Source organism: Mus caroli, unplaced genomic scaffold, assembly GCF_978045245.1.
Source record: "Mus caroli unplaced genomic scaffold, Mus_caroli_1 scaffold_3, whole genome shotgun sequence".
Classification (NCBI taxonomy): Eukaryota; Metazoa; Chordata; class Mammalia; order Rodentia; family Muridae; genus Mus; species Mus caroli.
In genome coordinates, this window is record NW_028227258.1 from 72994403 (window position 1) to 73016579 (window position 22177).

General features: G+C 39.6%; 1 protein-coding gene across 8 annotated transcripts in view; it reads right to left on the reverse strand.

The window, feature by feature from the left end:
* Ash1l (ASH1 like histone lysine methyltransferase) overlaps positions 1-22177 on the reverse strand; it is a 130441-nt gene that overhangs the window by 92092 nt on the left and 16172 nt on the right. For all 8 annotated transcript variants that reach the window (XM_029475230.2, XM_029475227.2, XM_029475228.2 and 5 more), the window contains one exon: positions 2567-7124. In XM_029475230.2, coding sequence (XP_029331090.1) covers positions 2567-7124 — 4558 coding nt within the window. The remainder of the gene's footprint in view (positions 1-2566; positions 7125-22177) is intronic.

Here is a 22177-nt window from a genome sequence, read left to right on the forward strand (position 1 = left end):
AACTCTTTTATCCTTAGGCTGTGTTAACTCTGTAGGTAATTAACTCTCTCCCATCTCTTCTTCTAATTATTCTATAATACTAACTACACAACAGTTCTCTCAGTTACATCATTATGTACTTGCTTACCCAACTCTATCATCTGACATCACAACAATGAGAAAGATAAGGTGTCAGACATCAGATCTTTGCTTACTACTGCATGTTAATAGCTAGAGCATTGCTCATGTTTCTGGAATTCAATAAATGAATGAAAAAATTAATGAATAAATAAATCTACAGGATTCTGTTTCTCCCAGTAACTGTTGCACATGCTGCGTATCCTATTTAAGTCTTTTCCGCAGGAGGTCATTCTCTGAATTAGTCTCCTCATTTCAAAGAATCCTATACCCCCTCTTTTGTACTTTTTATCATCTAAACAACAACAACAACAACAAAGTCGAGCACCCCAAAAAACAAAAGAAAACTTTTATTCTTCCTGGTTCAAGATAGGTTCATACCACAACACAAAGTCCCGCTGGGCCTGGAATTTGCTACAAAGACCAGGCTAGCCTTCAATTTGAAGTAATCTTTCTGCTTCTGTTTCCCAAATACTGAAATTACGGGGTAGGACATGTACCACCAAGCCCTTAACTTCACAATTAAGGAAACCTAATACAATTTTTGTTATTTATTCCTTTCTTCAACAGAAAAACAAGGGCCCCAAATTACAACACCTGGCAAATACTTGATAATTCAAAAACTGGCATCGGTTAAATATTTGTATAAAAAAAAAATTCTGTCAAAATAATTACAGAAGTTTTTCCCTCCACATCCAAACAGAATATTGGGGCAGTAGTGGTGCAACTGTACAACAGAGAAACCTAAAAAGATATTAAAAACAAAGAAACAAACAAACAAAAATCTTCTTGAGGGTTACATAAAAAAGGTGGGGGGGGGGGAGAGTCCAGCACATGGTATACATCTTTAATCTCAGCAAGAAACAATGGGTGGGTTCTCTATGAGTTCAATGATACATAGTGGGTTTTAGGACCGCCAGGTCTACACAGTGAGACCCTGCCTAAGGAATAAAAAACAAACAAGAAGAAATATTTTAGTTAGGGTGTGGTAGCACACGCCTCTGACCCCAGAACTCAGGAGGCAGAGCAAAGTGGGCTTTCTCTGAGTTTAGGGTCAGCCTGGTCTACACAGAAAGTTGTAGGACAGCCATGGCTGTTTAGAGTCTCTATCTCAAACTAAAAAACAAAAACGAACAAATTTTTTATTTTATTTTAATGGAGTTTAAGTGTTTTGCCTGCATGAATGGTCTGTGCACAATCTGCATGCCTGGAGCCTAGAGAAGAGGCTATCGCATACCCAGAACTGGAGTTACAACAGAGTCACTATGTATGTCTGTAAGCACCGAGCCGTTTTTTCCAGACTCCCTTTTATTCTTTTTTTTCCTCCTGCCCTTAGTCTACATTTTTTAAAGAAGTAAATCTAGACGGGTGGTGGCGGCGGCGCACGCCTTTAATCCCAGCACTCGGGAAGCAGAGACAGGCTGATTTCTGAGTTAGAGGCCAAGCCTGGTCTACAGAGTGAGTTCCAGGACAGCCAGGGCTACACAGAGAAACCCTGTCTCAAAAAACAAAAACAACAAACAAAACAAAACAAAAAAAAAGAAGTAAATCTATCTTTTCCACTAAGACATAATTTTGATCTTTCAAAGTTCATGAATAAAGAAAATTAGAAAAATATCTTCTTGTCTCTGAAGGTTCTAGTATACAAATGTTTATTTATTTAAAGGAATAAATAAATGAACACTCTTTGCTTACTGTGGTGAGCACTATAGTCACACGTAACTCTAACACTGTGCCTGGGTCACCTCTGGAAGATCAGACACGACAGCATCACACTTTACAGCTGAGTCTAGTAACCACCAGCGATAAGTTAGGAATATCCTTCATTTGAATAAGCAATGATTTCAGTTTTATCTCCACCTTCTCCATTCTCAAAAACCATTTTTCTAGGACCAACAAATGAACTACTTACTATGTTTCATGTCTTTTTGTATCTAACTGAAATAACTTTTATGGAGATGCCTAAAAGTACTCAGGGACTGAATATTCACTCAAATCTCAGTCCTGAAAAGTGTTCAGTGGTAAATCATCACCGAGACACGGGAAGTTTGGGTAACACAGAAGTATCTGTAACCACTCAACTAGCATACACTAACTACTAGCTACAGCTAACAAGCATCACAAGCCAGTTCTCACTGAAAGAACCAAGCACAAGCTTTTGTGCAAGGAAATTGGAGCATTTCTCTTGGTTTCCAATTTTTTTTTAAATGATACCTAAAAAAATAATTGATAGATAGATACACAGACAGACATTAATACAAATATATCACTTACCTTACTTCTTAAATAAAAGTAAAATAAAAATTTGGAGATTTCAAAATATATTTATAAAAACAAAAATTAATAAAGTATAAACTTATTAAAGAGGTCAATATATAAACCCAGAAACCAGTGGGAAAATAATTTATTATTGTAACACAAATAATAGACAACAAAATAACCCACTTACCTGCCAACGACTGTATTGCCCTTTCACTGGAAGGTAACGGTTCCTTTCTGTGAGGCCGATTTAGTGCAGTATCTTGTACAGGAAAGAGTCCAGGGCTGTCAGTTAATTTCTTCCGGCAACTGGAGTTAGGGTTTGAAACTCTGCAGCTGCCTATTGCACTTGTAAAAAGGTTCATATGTTCATCACTGCTGGCTGGCTCAGAATTGGGAGTAAATCCTCCAAGGGACAAACCGGGAGAACTTTCCGAGCAGTCAATTTGTAAAGGTGTTTGCAATCCCAAGGCTAAAGAACTTGATTCTGAAGGCTCTCGAGAAACCCACTGTTCTTCTCTGTTTATTAAGCTCTTTGAAGGAGAGAGATGAGGGCAGGACATGTGACACCTGTGCTTTTCCTTATGCTTATATCGATCTCCAACAGTATCCTTACCAAATCGGTAACGTTTCAAAGACTCCAAGACCGATCTGGAAGAGCCACTATCCATGGAAACCTGGGGCTGTTCAGAACGGTGCTCTCTGTGTTTGTGACGATGTCTGTGTTTGTGCTCCACCATCCAACCATAAGCCATCTCCGGAGGTACACTGGGGTAGGTGCTCATGGAAAGGAGAGGAGTCCTGCTGGTTGTAAGAAAAGCCTCCTGTCTAAGGAGCTTATGCTTTTTCTTATGATATTTGGTAGGATTGAGCAATAAATGACCAGCATGCATATAGGAGGGAGGTGGCAGTGGAGTGGTGAATGAAGGAGATGGAGGCGGTGGATAAAGAGTGGGGGGATACCTTCCATAATACCCTAATCCTATTGGAGCAGCTGTAAGGGGTGAGGGAGAGTAAGGCATGCCATAAGACGGATAAAATCCAGTACTAGATAAAGGAAAACTAAGGCTGTGCATAAAAGGCATTTCTGCCATTGCCTCCCTCATCTTAGGGGGCCTCCCTCGTTTCTTTTTTAAGTCAGGTTTCCGAATGTAGTGCAATGGGTCTAAGGGAAAAGAAGGATGTGTATAGAAACTATTAAAGTTGATTCGAAAAATAGTTGGCAGGAGGTCTCGGGGAATAAAATGATGGCTTCGATGGGTGATCCGAATCTCACTTAGACGACTTATCAGCTCCTCTAGTTCTGCGATGAAGTCTGGATCCTGCCTATTTCGAAGCTGGGGATATTTCTTTTTCCGTTTTCGCTTCTGTCTTTTCATCTTGTCATAGCTGAGGTAATCGTGGCTCCTGCGCTTACATTTGTGTTTGTGTTTTTCTTTGAGACTGTTTAGGACGGTAGAAGTTTCAGGGGGAATCAGAGAAATGTGCTCAAAAGAATGTCTCCTCTTTTTCTGTCCACAAAACTTCTCTGCCCTGTCTGATGTGCTATTATTATCTGTCCCAATGCCACTGTCACTGGGAATGGTCTCGTCACTATGAGACTCACTAACTGGGGAAGGAGTGGCTTCTTTCAGAGATGTGAGTTCACTCAAATGAGAGGGAGAATTTGGCAACAAAGTAGGAGGAGAGAGTCGCCTCCTGCCCTTGGAAGCCTTCTTCATTGCAAGAGTCTGAATCATACTGCCCTGTCTGGAGTGCACATGCAAATATGGCACTGAACTAGGTTCAACAAAGCCTGCGTCACTACTAACAGGGCTCTGACCTCCACTAGTCCCAGAAGACTGAGAGCAAATAGGTGATGGAAGGATCTCAGAGCTACTAGCAGGTGAAGGCAGTAAAGGGGGGAGGATCTGTCCTAATGCTGACCCAGCTGCCTGCTGAGCTGTTTGTTCAAGCACAGCAAGGCTGGCAGGGCTACCAGAAAGCAGGCCATTTAAGACGGTTTTTGGTTTCCGCCCCCTTCTCTTCCCTATGTAAATGGTCCCTTTCTTGCTGACATTGATTTGTTGCCCCAATTTAGAGCCAAATGTGGCAGCGAGACTTGAGACTGTATTGTGAAGCTTGGACTGCACTTTTCCTTTATTACTTGATTCTACAGAACTTGAAAGAATCTGATTCAACAGTTTTTTTCTCTTTAAAGTCTTCATTTTATTTATTTTGCGGATAATTGTTTTCATTAATTGTCCATTGTTTCGCTTGCTAATTTTTTTATCTGGTTCCATCTCAAGGTCACTCATACTGCAGACACTTTGCCTGTGACTGTCATCTAAGTCGTCTGTGTCCTGAAGCTGGTCCTCACTCTCAAAGAAGTCACTGCCACTTCTATGGTTCTCACTTTCAGACTCTAGCTTACTTGGACTTTCAGTGGCAACAAATGGAGCCACTGACAGGACAGGGGGCTTCATCTTCACTGGAGACCTCATCTGCCTCTTAGGCCTGCCTCTTTTTTTTGGAAAAGGAGATACAGACAAACTTTGTTTGAAGGAAGGAATTTCAATTTCTGGTTGTAAAATTGGGGGTTCTTGCTCTTCTTTAGACTGTAAAGAAAAAACTTTAGAGGCAGGTATTTTTAAAGTCCTTTTAGGTGGACCTTCCAGCTGAGGCATTTCCTTGGATTTAGGTCTTCCTCTCTTGGGCTTATAAATATCCGACAAAAGATCGCTAGTGACACACATACTGGAGGACAGTTTGTGAGTAATAAAAGACTTATGAGATGGTTTCTCGCTGTCAGTTAAAAGAGCAAGAGATGGAGCTGAAGACTTACTCAACTTTGGCAATCGGCGTTTAAGGAAGTCATGATCGACGAATGATGATGCTCCGATAGTTTTCATAAACTTCGCTGGCTCAGAACTATTTGATAGTGAGCTACAAGAAACATTCTTAAAAAGCTCTGATCTTTCTAAGTCTAGTCCTTTTGGAGACCGGCATGTGCTTCTTGCTACCACTTTAGTCCACCGAGGTTTTCTTCCTTTTCTTTTTTTCAATGGTTTGGACTGGAAACTCGAGCTTAGGCTTTCAGCAACCTGGCAGTGTTTGTCTGATGCAGTGACTGCACCAAGCTTTAAAAAAGGTTTGTTACTAAACAAACTAGTAAAATTAACAACGGAAGGAGTAATTGCATGAATACCAGAGTCAGAAGTCAAACTTGCCTTTTTTCCCAAGGAAGAACTTATTCTAGGAATATCTAGATGTGTATTTTTTGATTCATTTAGTTCTTTATCAATTCCTTTACATTCAATACTTATGCTATGACCTAATGACCTGTGACCAACATTCAAGTGGGTACTTTCAGCAATAAACTGGTTCTTTCCAATAGATTCAGAGATTTCTTCCATTTGTTCTGCTGTAGAATTTAAAAGTAATGGGTTTGGAACCAACTGTGAAGAAGTTTCAGGGGGACTCCTGGTTAAAGGATTAATAGACACAGGAGGTGACGAGGAAGGAAGATTGCTTTCTCCTACTGCACTGAAGGGAGATTTAGCTGTAGAGGCATCAGAGGCACCTCCTATTTGAAAGTCAGGAGAAGTGCAATACACAGGAGGCTGCTTTTCATGCTTTGAGGTTTCAAAGGCTCCCCTTTCACTAGATGAGAAATTGTCTTGCTGAATGCATGCTCCTTCATTAAACATTTCTTTCTCTAAATTAGTAATTTCTTTTCGGACTGAAAATTTTTCCAACATGCTTTCTTTACTATGCCGCATAACACTCTTCTCAAAAGCTTTGCCGGTAGCACTGTCTTTCAGAGACTCAGGAAGTTCTTGACTGTCATGATTACTTATGTTTGCACTACAGGAAGCCTTAAGTTGTTCCTGAGAGGGGAGCAGTGCTTCAGATTTAAGGTTTAAGGCATCTTTACTGCCCAGTTGTCCTGCCATAGGACAATTTAATAATTTCTTTCCAATGTCCTTATTAACCAATCCCATTGCTGAGCTTGCTACAATCTTCTTCGTAACATCCTTGGCCACTAGGCCAACTGTAGAACTCAGTTTCTTTCCCAACTCTTTATTAACCAGTCCAACTACGGTGCCAAGTCCTAATTTCTTGCCAGACTCTTTATTCACTAGCCCTGGAACAATACCAATGCCTAGCTTCTTTCCTGATTCTTTGCTCAGCAGTCCAACTGTAGTGATAGCCCCTGGCTTTTTGCCTAAGTCTTTATTAATGAATACGGCTGTAGTGCCAGTTCCCAATTTTTTCACAGAGTCCTTATTGATCAGGCCTACTGCTGCATTGAACATAGGCTTTTTCCCTGGATCTTTAGTTACCAACCCAACTGCTGTGCTAAGAGCTGGCTTTTTAATTAAGTCTTTATGAATTATTCCAGCTATAGAGCCGACACCTGGTTTCCTGATCAAGTCCTTGCTAACCAATCCAACTGTAGTGCCAGTTCCTAACTTCTTCGGTTTTGCCTTGGAAGACTTGGAAGGAGGACAGGTAGCAATGAGCTGTGCCAACTTTTCTGTTACACTAGTTCCTCCATTAAGTAATGCTCTGTCCTTTATATCAGGATCGCGACTGCCAACAAGAGATGGTGCTGCACTAATGTAATCTGCCATTTGTGAATGTACTGGAGAAAGCTTCTTAGACAAAGGATTACTTTCCCCCTGTGAATGAAGATGGATGCTTTCTTCAGCTTGGCAGTCGATGGCTGTAGCATCACCTGCTTTCTTGAACAATTTTGAAGAGTCCTAAAATTTGAACAAGAAAAATGTTTCAGAGAAAGCAAACTTTTAACTACCCATTATAATCTAACAAATTAATTAACTACATATCATATGCATACATACGCAGCAAAATATTTTTTGTTGGATTTAGTGTGTGTGTCTGTGTGTAATGAATCACTCATGTACAAGTACTCACAGAAGCAGAAGATTCACTGGAGCATGACTTACAAGCCGTTGTGAGCCACCCAATGTAGGTGCGGGGAAACAAACTAATGTTCTCTGGAAGAGCAGCAAACACTTTCAGCACTGAGCCATCTCTCTAGCCTCAGGAAAATACTTTTCAGAAAATTAGTGTTAGGTGGAGCATAGTGGTACATGCCTATAACCTCAATACTTGGGAGGCTGCGCCAGGAGTACTACTATGAGTTTGGGCTCAAAAGGAGGTATAACCCGAGTTCAAGGGTAGACTGAGCTATACAGTAAGAACATATGAAAAAGCCAAATCAATACAACAACAAAAGAAAATAAAACTAACTGGCAAGATGTAAACGTACTTGACACCAAGCTTGACAACCTGAAGTTAATCCCTAGAAAAATAACAAAGTAGAAGAAGGCCATCAACTCTACAAGTTGTCCTCAGAACTCCACCCACATACTGGAGCACAGATAACAACATACGCAGACAGACCCAAGTGAGTATAAAACAAAACGAAAGTACACTAATGTCATTTTTTGTTAGTTTATGCACTGTTATATCAAATGCTATCACTATTGTTTCTTTTTCTTTTTTGAGAAAAGGCCTTAACTCTATAGTCATGCTGGCCTCAAATCCTCAGTGTTCTGCCTCTTTCAGTCTCCTATGGAATTATAGGCATTTATCAAGACTTCTGGCTTAAGATATTTTCTTTGTTGATTGTCAATCATATAAACCTACATACTTATTTTAGATATATTTTCATGATTTTTGACATAGTAAATTAATACACTTTATCTTACTTCTGACTAATGATACGAATGTGGGCTGTTTTTTTGTTTTTGTTTTTGGTTTTTGGTTTTTGGAGACAGGGTTTCTCTGTATAGCCCTGGCTGTCCTGGAACTCACTTTGTAGACCAGGCTGGCCTCGAACTCAGAAATCCGCCTGCCTCTGCCTCCCGAGTGCTGGGATTAAAGGCGTGCGCCACCACACCCGGCTGGCTGTTTTTACTTTATTATTTATTTACTGTGTATGTCTGTGGAAGGACAACTTGAAGAAACTGGCTCTCTCCTTTCACTACATGGTCTCCAATGTTTGAACTCAGGTTGACATGCTTAGCACCAAAAGTGCCTTCACCAGCTGAGCCCTGCATCACCAGCTTTAATAGCAAAACTTTGGAACAATCCAAATGAGTAAATGAAATAGAATGAATGTATGATAAAGGACAAAAAAACCCTGAAAAGCCTTCTGGTATGGGCCGGTGCCCTGAGCAGACCTTGGGCATGAACCACAACAGCCAGAGGAAGCTCCACTTCCAAGCACTCTAACATGCCCAGGACCACCGGATCCCAGGAGTTTGGTCACACCAAGATCTCAGGGTCCCAGGATCCCAGGATCACAGAGACAGCTGAACTTTGAGGAGTTCTGATAAAACCAGAATCACAGGAAGGACGGCTCCAGTCAGATATAGTGAGGGCAGGCAGCACTAGAGATAATCAGATGGCAGGAGGCAAGCGTAAGAACATAAGCAACAGAAACCAAGGTTACTTGGCATCATAAGAACCCAATTCTCCATATCAAGTCTTGGATACAACATCACACAGGAAAGCAAGATTCAGATCTAAAATCACATTTCATGGTGAAAGAGGACTTTAAGAAGGACATAAATAACTCCCTTAAAGAAATACAGGAGAACACAGGTAAACAGCTAGAAGTCCTTAAAAAGGAAACACAAAAATCCCTTAAAGAATTACAAGAAAACACAACCAAACAAGTGAAGGAATTAACAAAACCATCCAGGATCTAAAAGTGGAAATAGAAACAATAAAAAAACCACAAAGGGAGACAACCCTGAAGTAAGAAAACCTAGGAAAGAGATCAGGAGTCATAGATGCAAGCATCACCAACAGAATACAAGAGATAGAAGAGAGAATCTCAGGTGCAGAAGATACCACAGAAAACATTGACACAACAGTCAAAGAAAATGCAAGAAGCAAAAAGCTCTTAACCCAAAACATCCAGGAAATCCAGGACACAATGAGAAGATGAAACCTAAGGATAATAGGTATAGAAGAGAGTGAAGATTCCCAACTTAAAGGGCCAGTAAATATCTTCAACAAAATTATAGAAGAAAACTTCCCTAACTTAAAGAAAGAGATGCCAATGAACATATAAGAAGCCTACAGAACTCCAAATAGACTGGACCAGAAAAGAAATTCCTCCCGTCACATAATAATCAAAACATTAAATGCACTAAACAAGGAAAGAATATTAAAAGCAGTAAGGAGAAAAGGTCAAGTAACATATAAAGGCAGACCTATCAGAACTACACCAGACTTCTCACCAGAGACTATGAAAGCCAGAAGATCCTGGGCAGATGTCATACAGACCCTAAGAGAACACAAATGCCAGCCCAGGCTACTATACCCAGGAAAACTCTCAATTATCATAGACAGAGAAACCAAAATATCCCATGACAAAACCAAATTTACACAGTATCTTTCCATAAATCCAACCCTACAAAGGATAACAGATGGAAAACAGCAGCATGAGGGAAACTACACCCTAGAAAAAGCAAGAAAGTCATCTTTCATCAAACCTAAAAGACAGCCACACAAACATAATTCCATCTCTAACAACAAAAATTAATAGGAAGTAACAATCACTTTTCCTTAACATCAATGGACTCAATTTCCCCCCAAAAGACATAGACTAACAGACTGGATACATAAACATGACCCAGCATTCTGCTGCATCCAGGAAATGCACCTCAGTGAAAAAGACAGACACTTCCTCAGAGTAAAAGGTTTGAAAACAATTTTCCAAACAAATGGTCCAAAGAAACAAACTGGAGTAGCCATTCTAATATCAAATAAAATCAACTTTCAATGAAAAGTTATCAAGAGAGATAAAGAAGGACACTTCATACTGGTCAAAGGAAAAATCTACTGAGATGAACTCTCAATTCTGAACATCTATGCTCCAAATGCAAGGGCAGCCACATTCATTAAAAAAAAAAAAAAAAAAAGACAGAAAAATGAAAAGAAAAAAAAAACTTTACTAAAGCTCAAAGCACACATCACACCCCACACAATAATAGTGGGAGACTTCAACACCCCACTCTCATCAATAGACAGACAGACCATGGAAACAAAAACTAAACAGAGACACAGTGAAACTAACAGAAGTTATGAACCAAATGGAACTAACAGACATTTATAGAATATTTCATCCTAAAGCAAAAGAATATACCTTCTTCTCAGCACTTCACAGTACCTTCTCTAAAACTGACCATATAAATGGTCACAAAATAGGCCTCAACAGATACAAGAAGATTGAAATAATTCCATGCACCCTATCATGTCAGATCACCACAGACTAAGGTTGGTCTTAAATATCAACAAAAACATCAGAAAACACACATATACATGGAAGCTGAACATCGCTCTACTCAATGATAACTTGGTCAAGGAAGAAGTAAAGAAAGAAATTAAAGGCTTTTTAGAATTTAATAAAAATGAAGATACATCATAATCAAAACTTATGGGACACAATGAAAGCAGTGGTAAGAGGAAAACTCATAGCTCTAAATGCCTCCAAAAAGAAACTGAAGAGAGAACCTCGCTCCATATATGACAGTGCTTGTTACTTAATATATGACTATGCTTGTTAGTGATAGCATGATAATTACTTGATTACAAGCATGCATTTATTTTTTAAAAAAAGCTAAAAAAAGAAAATTATTTTAAAATGTGATTGAGAGGGCTGGAGTGATGGCTCAGCGGTTAAGAGCACTGACTGTTCTTCCGAAGGTCTTGAGTTCAAATCCCAGCAACTATATGGTGGCTCACAACCATCTGGAATTAGATTTGATGCCCTCTTCTGGAGTGTCTGAAGACAGCTACAGTGTACTTACATATAATAAATAAATATATAAATAAATCTTTTTTTTAAATGTGATTGAGAATACTGTCATTTTGTATGTGTATCTGTTGTTTGTTTATTTGATTTCTTTGGGGGAGGGAGAAGGAGGTGTCCTCTTGACAGGGTATCTCTGTGTCATCCAGGCAGTCCTGGAACCCACTTTGTAGACCCGGCTGTCCTCAAACTCAGAGAAGCACCTGTGTCTACATCCCAAGTGCTGGGATTAAAGGTATACCGCCGTCTGGCATTGTATTTGATTTCCTTGAAAATCAGTAAGATAGTATTAAAAAGTATTTTGAGTTGGATATAATAATTCCTATAATCTGGCATATGGAAAGTCAAGGCAGGAAGATTGCTATGCATTTTAATTAATCCTAAGGCTACAGGTGAGGCCATGTTTCACAAAACAAAAAAGAAGAGACTTGGGAGATATTTCAGAGAATGGAATGTTTACTGCACAAACATCAAGACCTAAATTCAGATTTCAACACTTATGTAAATCTAGATGTACATCTGTAATTGAGCACAAGAGGCAGACAGGCAACCCTAGGCACTTGCTCTAAGTTCCAGTTAGAGCAATAGAAGACCACACTCAACAACTTTCGACTTTGAAGAGTATGCCCAGGCAAGCATGCCTACACATACACACAAACAGAGGAAGAAAATATTTTTGAAATATTGTTAAGAGATATTGATAAGTAAGAAACCATGTTAATATCATTCGAAACTAAATAAATTTGGCAAGTTAAGAAAAGAGCAGAGCTGGATATATAGATCAGAATAGTATCTACCTAAGACAATCAAGTTCATGGGAACAAGTGCATTTGTGGAGGCCAGAGAACAATTTTGTGGAGAGAGTTTTCTACCATTATGTAGGTTCCAGGAAATGGAGCTCAACTCACAAGTGCCTTTTTATACACTGTGCCATCTTACGTGCTTTATAATGTACTTTTCTAACCCTGTCTAAAAAAGAGCAAGCCAAAACTAGCAAAGGAAATTTAATTTCTTCAGAAAACACTACAATATAAAAATGTCAATAGCAATATATAAATTATATATTAGTAATTTCAACAGCAAGTTTTTCCTGCTTAAACTTAAAGAAATGTATAAGATTTCTTCTCACCTCTGCTGAGACAGGGTGTGTGTGTGTGTGTGTGTGTATGTATGTATGTATGTATGTATGTATGTATGTGTAATTCAGGCTGGCCTGAAACTTAAGCTCTTCCTAGCATAATGGATTTGTCTCCATACCTGGCTTTATTTATTCATTAATTCTTAAAATTTGTGTGAAGATGGCCACAAAGGCCAGAAGTGAATTTCATATTCCTTGGATCCTGATGTGGGTTCTGGAATCTGAACTCTCGTTTTCTGGTAAAGCAGTAAATTCTTTTAACTTGAAAACCATCAATCTTGCCTTAGATTCCATTTATAACTATTCCCAACATAAAAATGACCTCAAGAACACATTTCTGGTTTAATCTCGTCTTTTGGCATGTTGCTCTATAAATACCTATGTGGGGGTATGAATAAAAATGGCCCCCATTGACTCATACACTAGAAAACATACTTATCAGGGAGTGGCACTGTTTGAGACGGATTAGGAGGTGTGTGTCACTGAACGTGAGCTTTGAAGGTTCAAAAACCCATACCAGATCCAGTCTCTCTTTCTCTGCTTCTCTGCCTGCAAATGAGAATGTAGTTCTCAGCTACTTCTCCAGTACCACATTTATCTAACTGCTGCCATGCTCCCTGCCATGATGATAATTTACTAAGTCTCTGAAGAAAATGTAAGCAGTCCCCAATAAATTAAAAGAAAGTCCCTGCTTTCTTTCCCGAGTTTTCTTGGTCATAGTCTCACTTCATAGCAACAGAACAGTAACTAAGATACCCTTTCTGCTTGTTAGGTTAGGCTCAGGACCACCTGGACCGCAGGGACCTCTTTCTGTCTCCATCCTCATAACTGATTTTGTCTGTAAGCACCATACTAGTAGACTTCAAGTTCTCAGAGGTGTATCATGCCCCTTATAATACACATGTATTAACTAAAGTGGCCCTTCCTGCCTGCCTACTTTCCCCACATTCTGAGCTCACACATTCCTTCCTCACAATGTAGATTTTGAGAAAGAATCCTTTGTCTTCTGCACAGGAATCAGAGTCAGCCAGATTACAAGCACATTTTACTTTTTAAAAAAAAATTATTTTTATTTATGTGTATTATGTATGTGTTGGTTTGTACAAATGAGTACAGGGCCTGTGGAGGCCAGAAGAGGAAGCCAGGTACCATGGCTACAGGCAGTTAGTTACAAAGCATCAAACATGGGTGCTGGGAACCAAACTTAGGTTCTCTGGAAGAGCAGCAAATACTTTTAACTACTGAGTCATTTCTCCACCTCCATGCAAGCATATGTGTGTGGAACTTCTCCCTCCCTTTTGAAATCCAAAAGAAGGGATTCTCAACTTTGAGTCTGAGTTCTCCTAAGAGTCGCTACCATGCTGCATGTCTGGCTATGGCATTAGTAACCTTCCTAATAAATCTCTTACTCAGAGGAACCCCATAGCCCTCGAAAACCTGAGCCATTAAAGTGCCCAGTGATCAGACAGGAGACAACTCGTGTGTCACTATATATTCTACCACGACTCTCTCTACATGTCACATTCCACAAAAGCTGCCAGGCTTCAGGCTGGCAAACTGGCTCAGCAACTTGCTCATGATCCAAGTTCTATCTGTAGAACTTAAAGCTTCAAGGAGATAACTGACTCCACAATGCTGTCCTCTGATAGCTCTCCATAAGCTGTGGCACGTGTACCCTTATACACATACACACATGCACACACACACACACACACAAGTTCTAGGTTTTGTTATACATGCATTTAATTCTGGACTCTCCCTCAGAAATCTTCACTTAATTCCACGCAGCTATATTTGAAAATTAATTAGTAATTGCACTTACTAAGTAATCTAGTAATCTGTATGTGAGCAGCTCTGGAATGACTTACAAATTAAAATGAAATAAGAGATATGATTAGAAAACTATAAAAATAAGCATGTAAATTATTGAGTTAAATTAATGATTTTTAGGCTCAATTCTCAAGCTATGCCTTCTGACAGTTTGGTTCAATGATGACATCCGTTATCAAGAACAACAATGAAACAAACCATTCAGTCCTCAAACCTCATTCTGAACATAAGAAAACGATGACAATTAGAGCACACGCAGCCTTCCTATCCATTCTACAATCTAAGAACAGTAAGGACTGGAGAGATGTCTCAGCTGTTAAAAAGCCAAGAAAAATGAACTAGGAAACCAAACAAATATTTCATGAGTAACATCCTATTCGCCAGTGAATGGACATGACAGCCACTGACCAAACCCGGGCCCAACAAGTAACTTGTTCTAGACAAAGAGGAAGAGGAGGGATGTGGACAATGAAATGTAAAAATTGAAAAGTCACCTTAAGAGAAAAATAAATAGAATCTTACACTGTAGTTTCAAAACAGAAAAAATATGTACAACAGAAGCAGACTTAAGGACAAGAGAGATGAGGGAATATATTTAAGTCTATGCTTGCCTCCCTCCCACATTCCCTTTCTTTGGCATACCAACTTGTACTTTTACATTTTTTAAAATGCAGTTATTCATTAATCTTTTTACTTAAAATTTTATTTCTTTTATCTGTATGAGTATTACCCTGTATATGTGTGCATATATATTGATGTGTATAGGATATCCACGGAGATCAAAAGAGGATACTGGAGGGCAGATGGTTGTGAGCTGCCATGTGGATAATGAGAACCAAACCTGGGTCCTCTGCAAGAGCGGAAAGTACTCTTAACCAGTGAGCCATCTTTCTAGTCTCTCAACTTAGTAAACTTAAATTTGCTTCTTAAGTTTGGGTAGTTTAATTCTCAATGCTCAAAATTACTACTAAGTATACTTAAGAAATTTCCTACTTGTTTAATAATTCCTGTCATAATTGCTCAATCCTATGCAAAAGAGCTTAAAAGGAAAAGGTACTATGTTCCCTACTTTGGTTTATATGTATCTGCTTATAATCTAATCTCTTCTGTAGAATTCTGCAACCCCTGCCCATATAACCATGAAATGGATAAAGATCTAAAGGAAATTTAGCAATTTTGTTTTAATGTGACAGCTATTCTCTCTCTCTCTCTCTCTCTCCATAAATGCCAAAATAAAGAGAGTGAAGACAAACTTTTCTATATACACTGGACTAGAAGGAAGGAGTGCAGGGTCCAAGCAGATAGCAGAGAAGGACTCACCAGTCTTCCCGTCCCCACCAGAACCACACACAACACTGAGGCTGCAGAGACCACACCTCCTCATATAGATTCCTTGTAGTGCTTTAACAAGTAAATCCTATAACAACTGCATATGAAGTAAAAAGGAATGCTGTGAAAGAGGAATACTCTTGTACAGCCAATTCTATGAAGATCCATGCAGTTTTTAAAATTATAGACAATAGAAAACTTTTTATCTTTTACAGTTTCTAGAACTCAAGTCAATTTATTTTTAAATGTGGTCTTTGATAAGTAATCCTAACATGCAGCATCTTAAAGTCTAAATATCAACGTCTTCATAGTATTGTTTGGAACTTTTACTCAAAGTCACGCTCATGTGGGAACATCTCCAAGACGGACGGCAGCGTGGGAGAACTGGGCAGCGTGCGAGAAAATAAATAGGAATGGGAATGTCAAGGCCTGTGACACGCTGACATGACCACATCTATGGGTAATAGGTATAGGAGAAGAAGCTGCTTTTAAAGGCGTGGAAAACATTTTTTAGAAATTGAGAACAAATTATTTCTCAAAGTTAGGAGAGAGATGCCAATCCAGATGCAGGAGGCATTCAGGACACTAACACCCCCAGAAAAGCACCTCCCTGGCCATGTTACAACGGCACATACACCATGCCCTTCAGACTAGTGAGCCAAAGCTGTAAATGCCAGGAGACCTGCACAGGTGTTCTGAAGTTATGAAAGACAACTGCCAACCCAAGCTACTACTATACTCAGCAAAACTACCTGTCATAACTGGAAAGAAAAATAAAAACATTCCATTAAAAAAAAAAGGTTAAAGAAAGCTCTACAGAAAATACTTGAAGGAATCCTTTAGACTGGAAAGAAAACCAAATCCATCTACGAAGCCACAGAAAAGAATTATGCTAGTATAATAGTTCAGTGAGAAGGAAGAAGAAAAAAGACCAAACAATACAAAATCAACTAAATGATAGGCACCAACACACACTTTTCAATAACTCTTGAGATTAGTGCTTTTAACTCCCCAATCAAAAGAAAGAGACTGGTAGACTGTCAACTGCTCTAAGAAATGTATATTACCACAAAAGACGGACACTACCTCCTGTGGAAAGGTGGAAAAGGTGTTCCAGGCAAGTAGACCCGGAAATGAAGCAGGTGTCAGACAAAACAGACTGATTAAGAGAACATTCCATCAAAAGGAACATTAAGATTCCAAACAAATATGCTGCAAACACAGGTGCACCCAGTCTCATAACACAAATGACAGCACAAGTAAAGCCACAGGCTCATCGAGCACAATGGCAGTGGGTGACTTTAATACCCAACTCTCACCAATTGACAGGTACTTACAACAAAAAATAAGCAGAGAAACATCTGAGTTAAGTGACATCCTAAATCAAAGGATCCCAGCAGACGCCTGCCTGGAGAGCATCCCTCTCAAACACTGCACAACACATTCTTCTCAGAAGCCACTGGAACTTTCTCTAAAACAGGTCATATATTAGGTCCACAGCATAACAGAGGAAGAAAAATCCTAGAGCAGACACGGACTTACTGAGACTAAACAACACACTACTGAATAATGAATAGGTCCTTCTAGAAATCAAGAAGAAACTTTTATTAAAAATTGCAGGGTTGGTGAGATGGCTCAGTGGGTAAGAGCACCCGACTGCTCTTCCGAAGGTCCGAAGTTCAAATCCCAGCAACCACATGGTGGCTCACAACCATCCATAATGAGATCTGATGCCCTCTTCTGGTGCGTCTGAAGACAGCTACAGTGTACTTACATAAATAAATAAATAAATAAATAAATAAATAAATAAATAAATAAATAAATCTAAAAAAAAAAAGGATCTTAAAAGAATCACAAATCTAAACTTTTAAAAAAAAATTGCAAACAAACAAACAAACAAAAAAACCCCACAATACAGCAGCTCTGACAGGGTATGAGAAAACCAGTCCTAAAGTGAAAGTTTGGAGCTTTAAGTGTTTATATTAACATACATACAAACACCACAGAGAAATCAGCCAAATGTAATGATATACCTTAGGGCTAAGTTAAAAGAAAAACAAGTGAAACCCCTGAACAGTAGAAAGATGAAAATCATTAAGATTAGGGCATAAATTAACAAAATGGAATCTAACAAACACAAGCAATATACACTAAAAAATGAAACAAAAAAACTGGCTCTTTTAAAAAGATAGAAAAAAAAGTTGGTGCTTTAAAAAAAAAAAAAATTGGTTACTTAACAAGGTAAAAAAGCCTGAAACTAAACTAACCAAAAAAGAGATCAAAGTTATTTCAATCAGATCCGGAAAAGGAACCATTACAATGGATATCAATAAAATTCAGAATATCATTTAGGTCTTATCTTAAAAACGTATTCCACTAATTGGGAAATCTAAAAGAAATTAATTTCTAGATGCATTATCATCTACTAATGAGACTTTAAAAATGTAAACATATCTGTAGCAGTAAGATACAAACAGGAATTAAAACTCTCTCAGGAGGTAGTGGGGCATGCCTTTGGTCCCACTCTGGAGGCAGGCACTGGCAGATCTCTTAGTTTGAGGACAGCCTGGTCTATAGAGCAGGTTCTAGACAGCTATGGCTACTCAAGAAAACCCTGTCTCACTATCCCCAGCTCCCAAAACCCTCACTCAGCTAAAAAGTGGCAGACACAAATGGATTCAGTGGTGAATTTTACCAGATCTTCAAAGATAGAACACCAATGCTTTCCAAACTATTCCATAAAATAATGAGGGAAATGGCTGGAAAGATTGGCTCAGCAGTTAAGAGCTTCTACTGTTCTTACAAAGGACTAGGGTTTAGTGCTCAACACCCACACTAGGTGGCCACAACCACCTGTTACCAGCTCCAGTGAACAATCATATGTTTGTTCTCTTCTGGCATTTAAAAAGAAAAAAGGTCATTTACCAAGAGCAAGTTTGGTTTATTCCATCGATGAGGGAGGATTCAATGTGTAAGTCAACAAACTGATTCAAGAGTAGAAAGCTGGAGAGATGGCTCAGTGTTAAGAGCACTGACTACTCTTCCAGAGGTCCTGAGTTCAAATCCCAGCAACCACATGGTGGCCCACAGCCATCTGTAATGGGATCAGATGCCTTCTTCTGGTGTGTCTGAAGACAGCAACAATGTACTCACATACATTAAATAGATAAATCCTCATTCATTCATCATTCATATATATATTGAAATCACATAGCCATCTCAATAGTTACATTAAAAAACTTGACAAAATGCAGTAACTTTTCATGGTAAAAGTTCTGAAGAGTTTGGGCACTGTGGTATATGCCTTTAATCCCAGTACTCAGAAAGCAGAGGGAGGTGGATCTCTGTGAATTAAACGGCAGCCTATATAGAGTTCCAGGCTAGCCAGGTCTGCATAGTGAGATCTAGGAGGGGCTGGGGAGTGCCAAAGATGGAGGGAGGGAGAGGGAAACTTTTAATAGAAGGAATATTTCTAAACCTAGTAAAAGCTGTAAATGACAAACTATAGCCAACATTATATATTAAAGGGGGCGGGGACTTCAACAGCATCTCTATTAAAATTAGGATTAAGACAAGGATGTCCACTTTTTTCACTACTAGGAGGTCTTAGAGCACTAAGACAAGCAAATAAAAGGGATACAAATAGGAAAGGAAGAAGTCAAAGTATCTCTGTTTGAAGATGGTATGACTATATACCAAAGAATTCTTAAAGCCTCAATCAGAATCTTAGACACCTTAAGCTAAATGTATATATGTATATATATGTATGCATGTGCACATATATACATATATACATACGTGTGTGTGTATATATATATGTGAGTGTGTATGTGTGTATGTGTGTGTATATACATATATGTATATACACACATATGCGCAATAGCCTTCGGATATATCAACCACCACCACTCTAAGAAAGAAATCAGAGAAACAGTTTTACTCTCAGTATCTTAAAACAGGGGTTGGGGGATCCTAGGGAAATGTCTCACCAGTTAAGAACACATACTTCCTCTTTCAGAATATCCAAGTTCAGTTCCCAGGACTCATGGGGTGGACACAACCACCTTTAACTCCAACTCCAGGGAGATCCTACACCTCTGGCCTGCAAGGACATTTACACCATAGGCACATGCACAAAGAAACCAGAAGGAGGGGGAGAAATAAAAGTAGAAAGAACATGTGTTGAAGTAGAAGATAGAGCTGGGAATGGATGTGATAATATATTCTATACATATATAAAACTGCCAACAAATAAGTAAAAACAGAAAGTTTTGCAAATGATGTATCAAATCCAGACACCACAAGTAAAGACTGATGCTATGCACAGAGATACATGCTTACCATGCCTACAATCATAGCACCAAGAAGGCTAAGGCAGGATCTTGAGTGTGAGGAGAGCCTGGTATATACAGCAAGTCTGAGGTGAGCCTAGGCTCAAATAGTAAGAGCAGTTATGAATAAAAATAATTAAAAATTTTTTGTATTCAATGCTGAGGACTGCATACAAGTCTCAAGCATGCTACAGAACTACTTTACAAACTGAACTATATCCAAGCTCCCAAAACAATTTATGAGTTGAAAACTACACACATGGCAAATTGTTTATCAACTGCTTTAGATAATAATATCTAAAGGAAACTAAACAACCAAAGAGTTGGCAAAATGACTTTTTGGGGGAGGGTACTTGCCAGCAAGCTTGCGAACCAATTCAATCCCCAGAAGCAACAACCACATCCACATACTGTGGCATATACACATACATACATATACATACACACACACACACACACACACACACACACACACACACACACACACTCGAGGTTCAAAACTGCCTACAACCCCAATTTTCCAGGGAATCCAACACTTACTTAATTCTGGCTTTTGTGGGCAACAGGCACATGCCACAATTATTATTTATTTATTTATTTATTTATTTATTTATTTATTTATTTATTTATTTTTGGGACAATGTCTCACTATGTAGTAGTACTAGCCATCCTGGATCTCTCCATATAAGTCAAGCTGGCCTCAAACTCAGAGATCCATCCACCTGTTTCTGCCTCCCAAATAACTGAGTGCACTACTGTTGGACCTGAAAAATAACTTGGTTCCCAGCAGAGCTAAGGCTCGAAATCCCAGAGACCTTGAAGGGATGGTAGGTGGGCACCAGGCCCTGTTACTAGCTGCAGCCCTCCATAGATTTGTGGACATCAGTCATGTAAGGGCAAGGTCCCAAGCCCCTCCACATATAGAGGACATGACCATAGGCTCAAGACAGATCTCCGTTTTAATGAGGTACCTGAAGGCCTGGAGCCAATAAACTCTCCTTCCCAGACATTCCTCCCTGCAAAAGGTATTTAAGCTCAGGCCCACCCTGAGAAGTGCCATATGGATTTACATCCACTTTCTGCCATGACAATAAATGTCTTAAAACCACGGACTGCCTCTTTTCACTTGGATCTGCATGGGGTGCCATGGAAAAGGCCTTTGCCTACAGAGCCACCATCTAATCTCCCTTAGAAGGCCTCTCTGCACTCCCAGCCACAGCAGCCACCAAGCCCAAGTCCAAGCCAAACACCAAGCCAAGGACTCTCCCCGTGGAACCAGCTGGAGGGAGTCCTCCCCCAGGGCTAGATCCAGCGGGGGTGGGGGTGGGGGGGATGATGGTGACTCTGTTCTAGGCTCTTCCATGGCTTCCAGCAGCGCCTGGATGCCCAAGAGCCTGAGAACCAGATGGCTCCAGCCTTGCGGACCACCAAGCCAGCTCCAGCTGTCTGGCACCTCAGACTGCTTACCCACCCCCAGTGTCCTGGGGCTGCCCTTCAGCCCAACACCTGTCTAGCAACAGCATGGTCAACTCCCCGTGTCCTGCCTCTCCAGTGGCCATGCCCTGTGGCAGAGTGGACAGGGACCCCAGAAGCCTACACACTACCAAGGAGGCAGCTAGGTACTTTTTTGTTTGTATGTTGCTTTGAGTGAGGATATCCTGCACTGGTTTCCAGAGACGCTAGGACTGTTGATCTGCAGTGTGCCTTATGTGAATGTCTTAGAAAAAAACTCATTCGACAAAAGCTTTCAATTCACTATGTTAGTGAATGACATCCTTCCAAACATGCTAAAAGAAAGGTGCTATGATAACCTTTTATTTCTGAGCCTCAGTTTCATTTCTGTTACTATGTTTATCCCTTCATTATTGGAAATAGAAAGGCAAGATTCAAAAATTTACATTTCCAAAAAATAACCTCCAAGGTTTTTTTTTCCACTGTCACATTAGGAGCAACAATCTGAGTATGCCCCTATTAAGACATCATAATTTTACAAATAAAACTACAGATACACATTTATACCTGTAAGATGACTCAGCTGGTAAAGGTGCTTGTCTTGAAAGCCTGCCCTGAGTTCCATCCCCAGAAGCCATGTGGAGGTGGAAGGAGAGAACTGACACCCAAGTCGTCCTCTGACCTCCAGGTGCAGGATGTGGCACCCCCACACACACTCACAAACTGAGTAATTTCAAACTATAGACACAGATATATTAACTATGCTCTTAGCATTCCTTCTAGCCCATTTAGAAACAACTAAAGATTAGACTCATACTTCTGGGATCTGTACCTAGTATAGATAAAGATTAGTAGAGAAATCCAGGTATTGACAATGACTGTCCT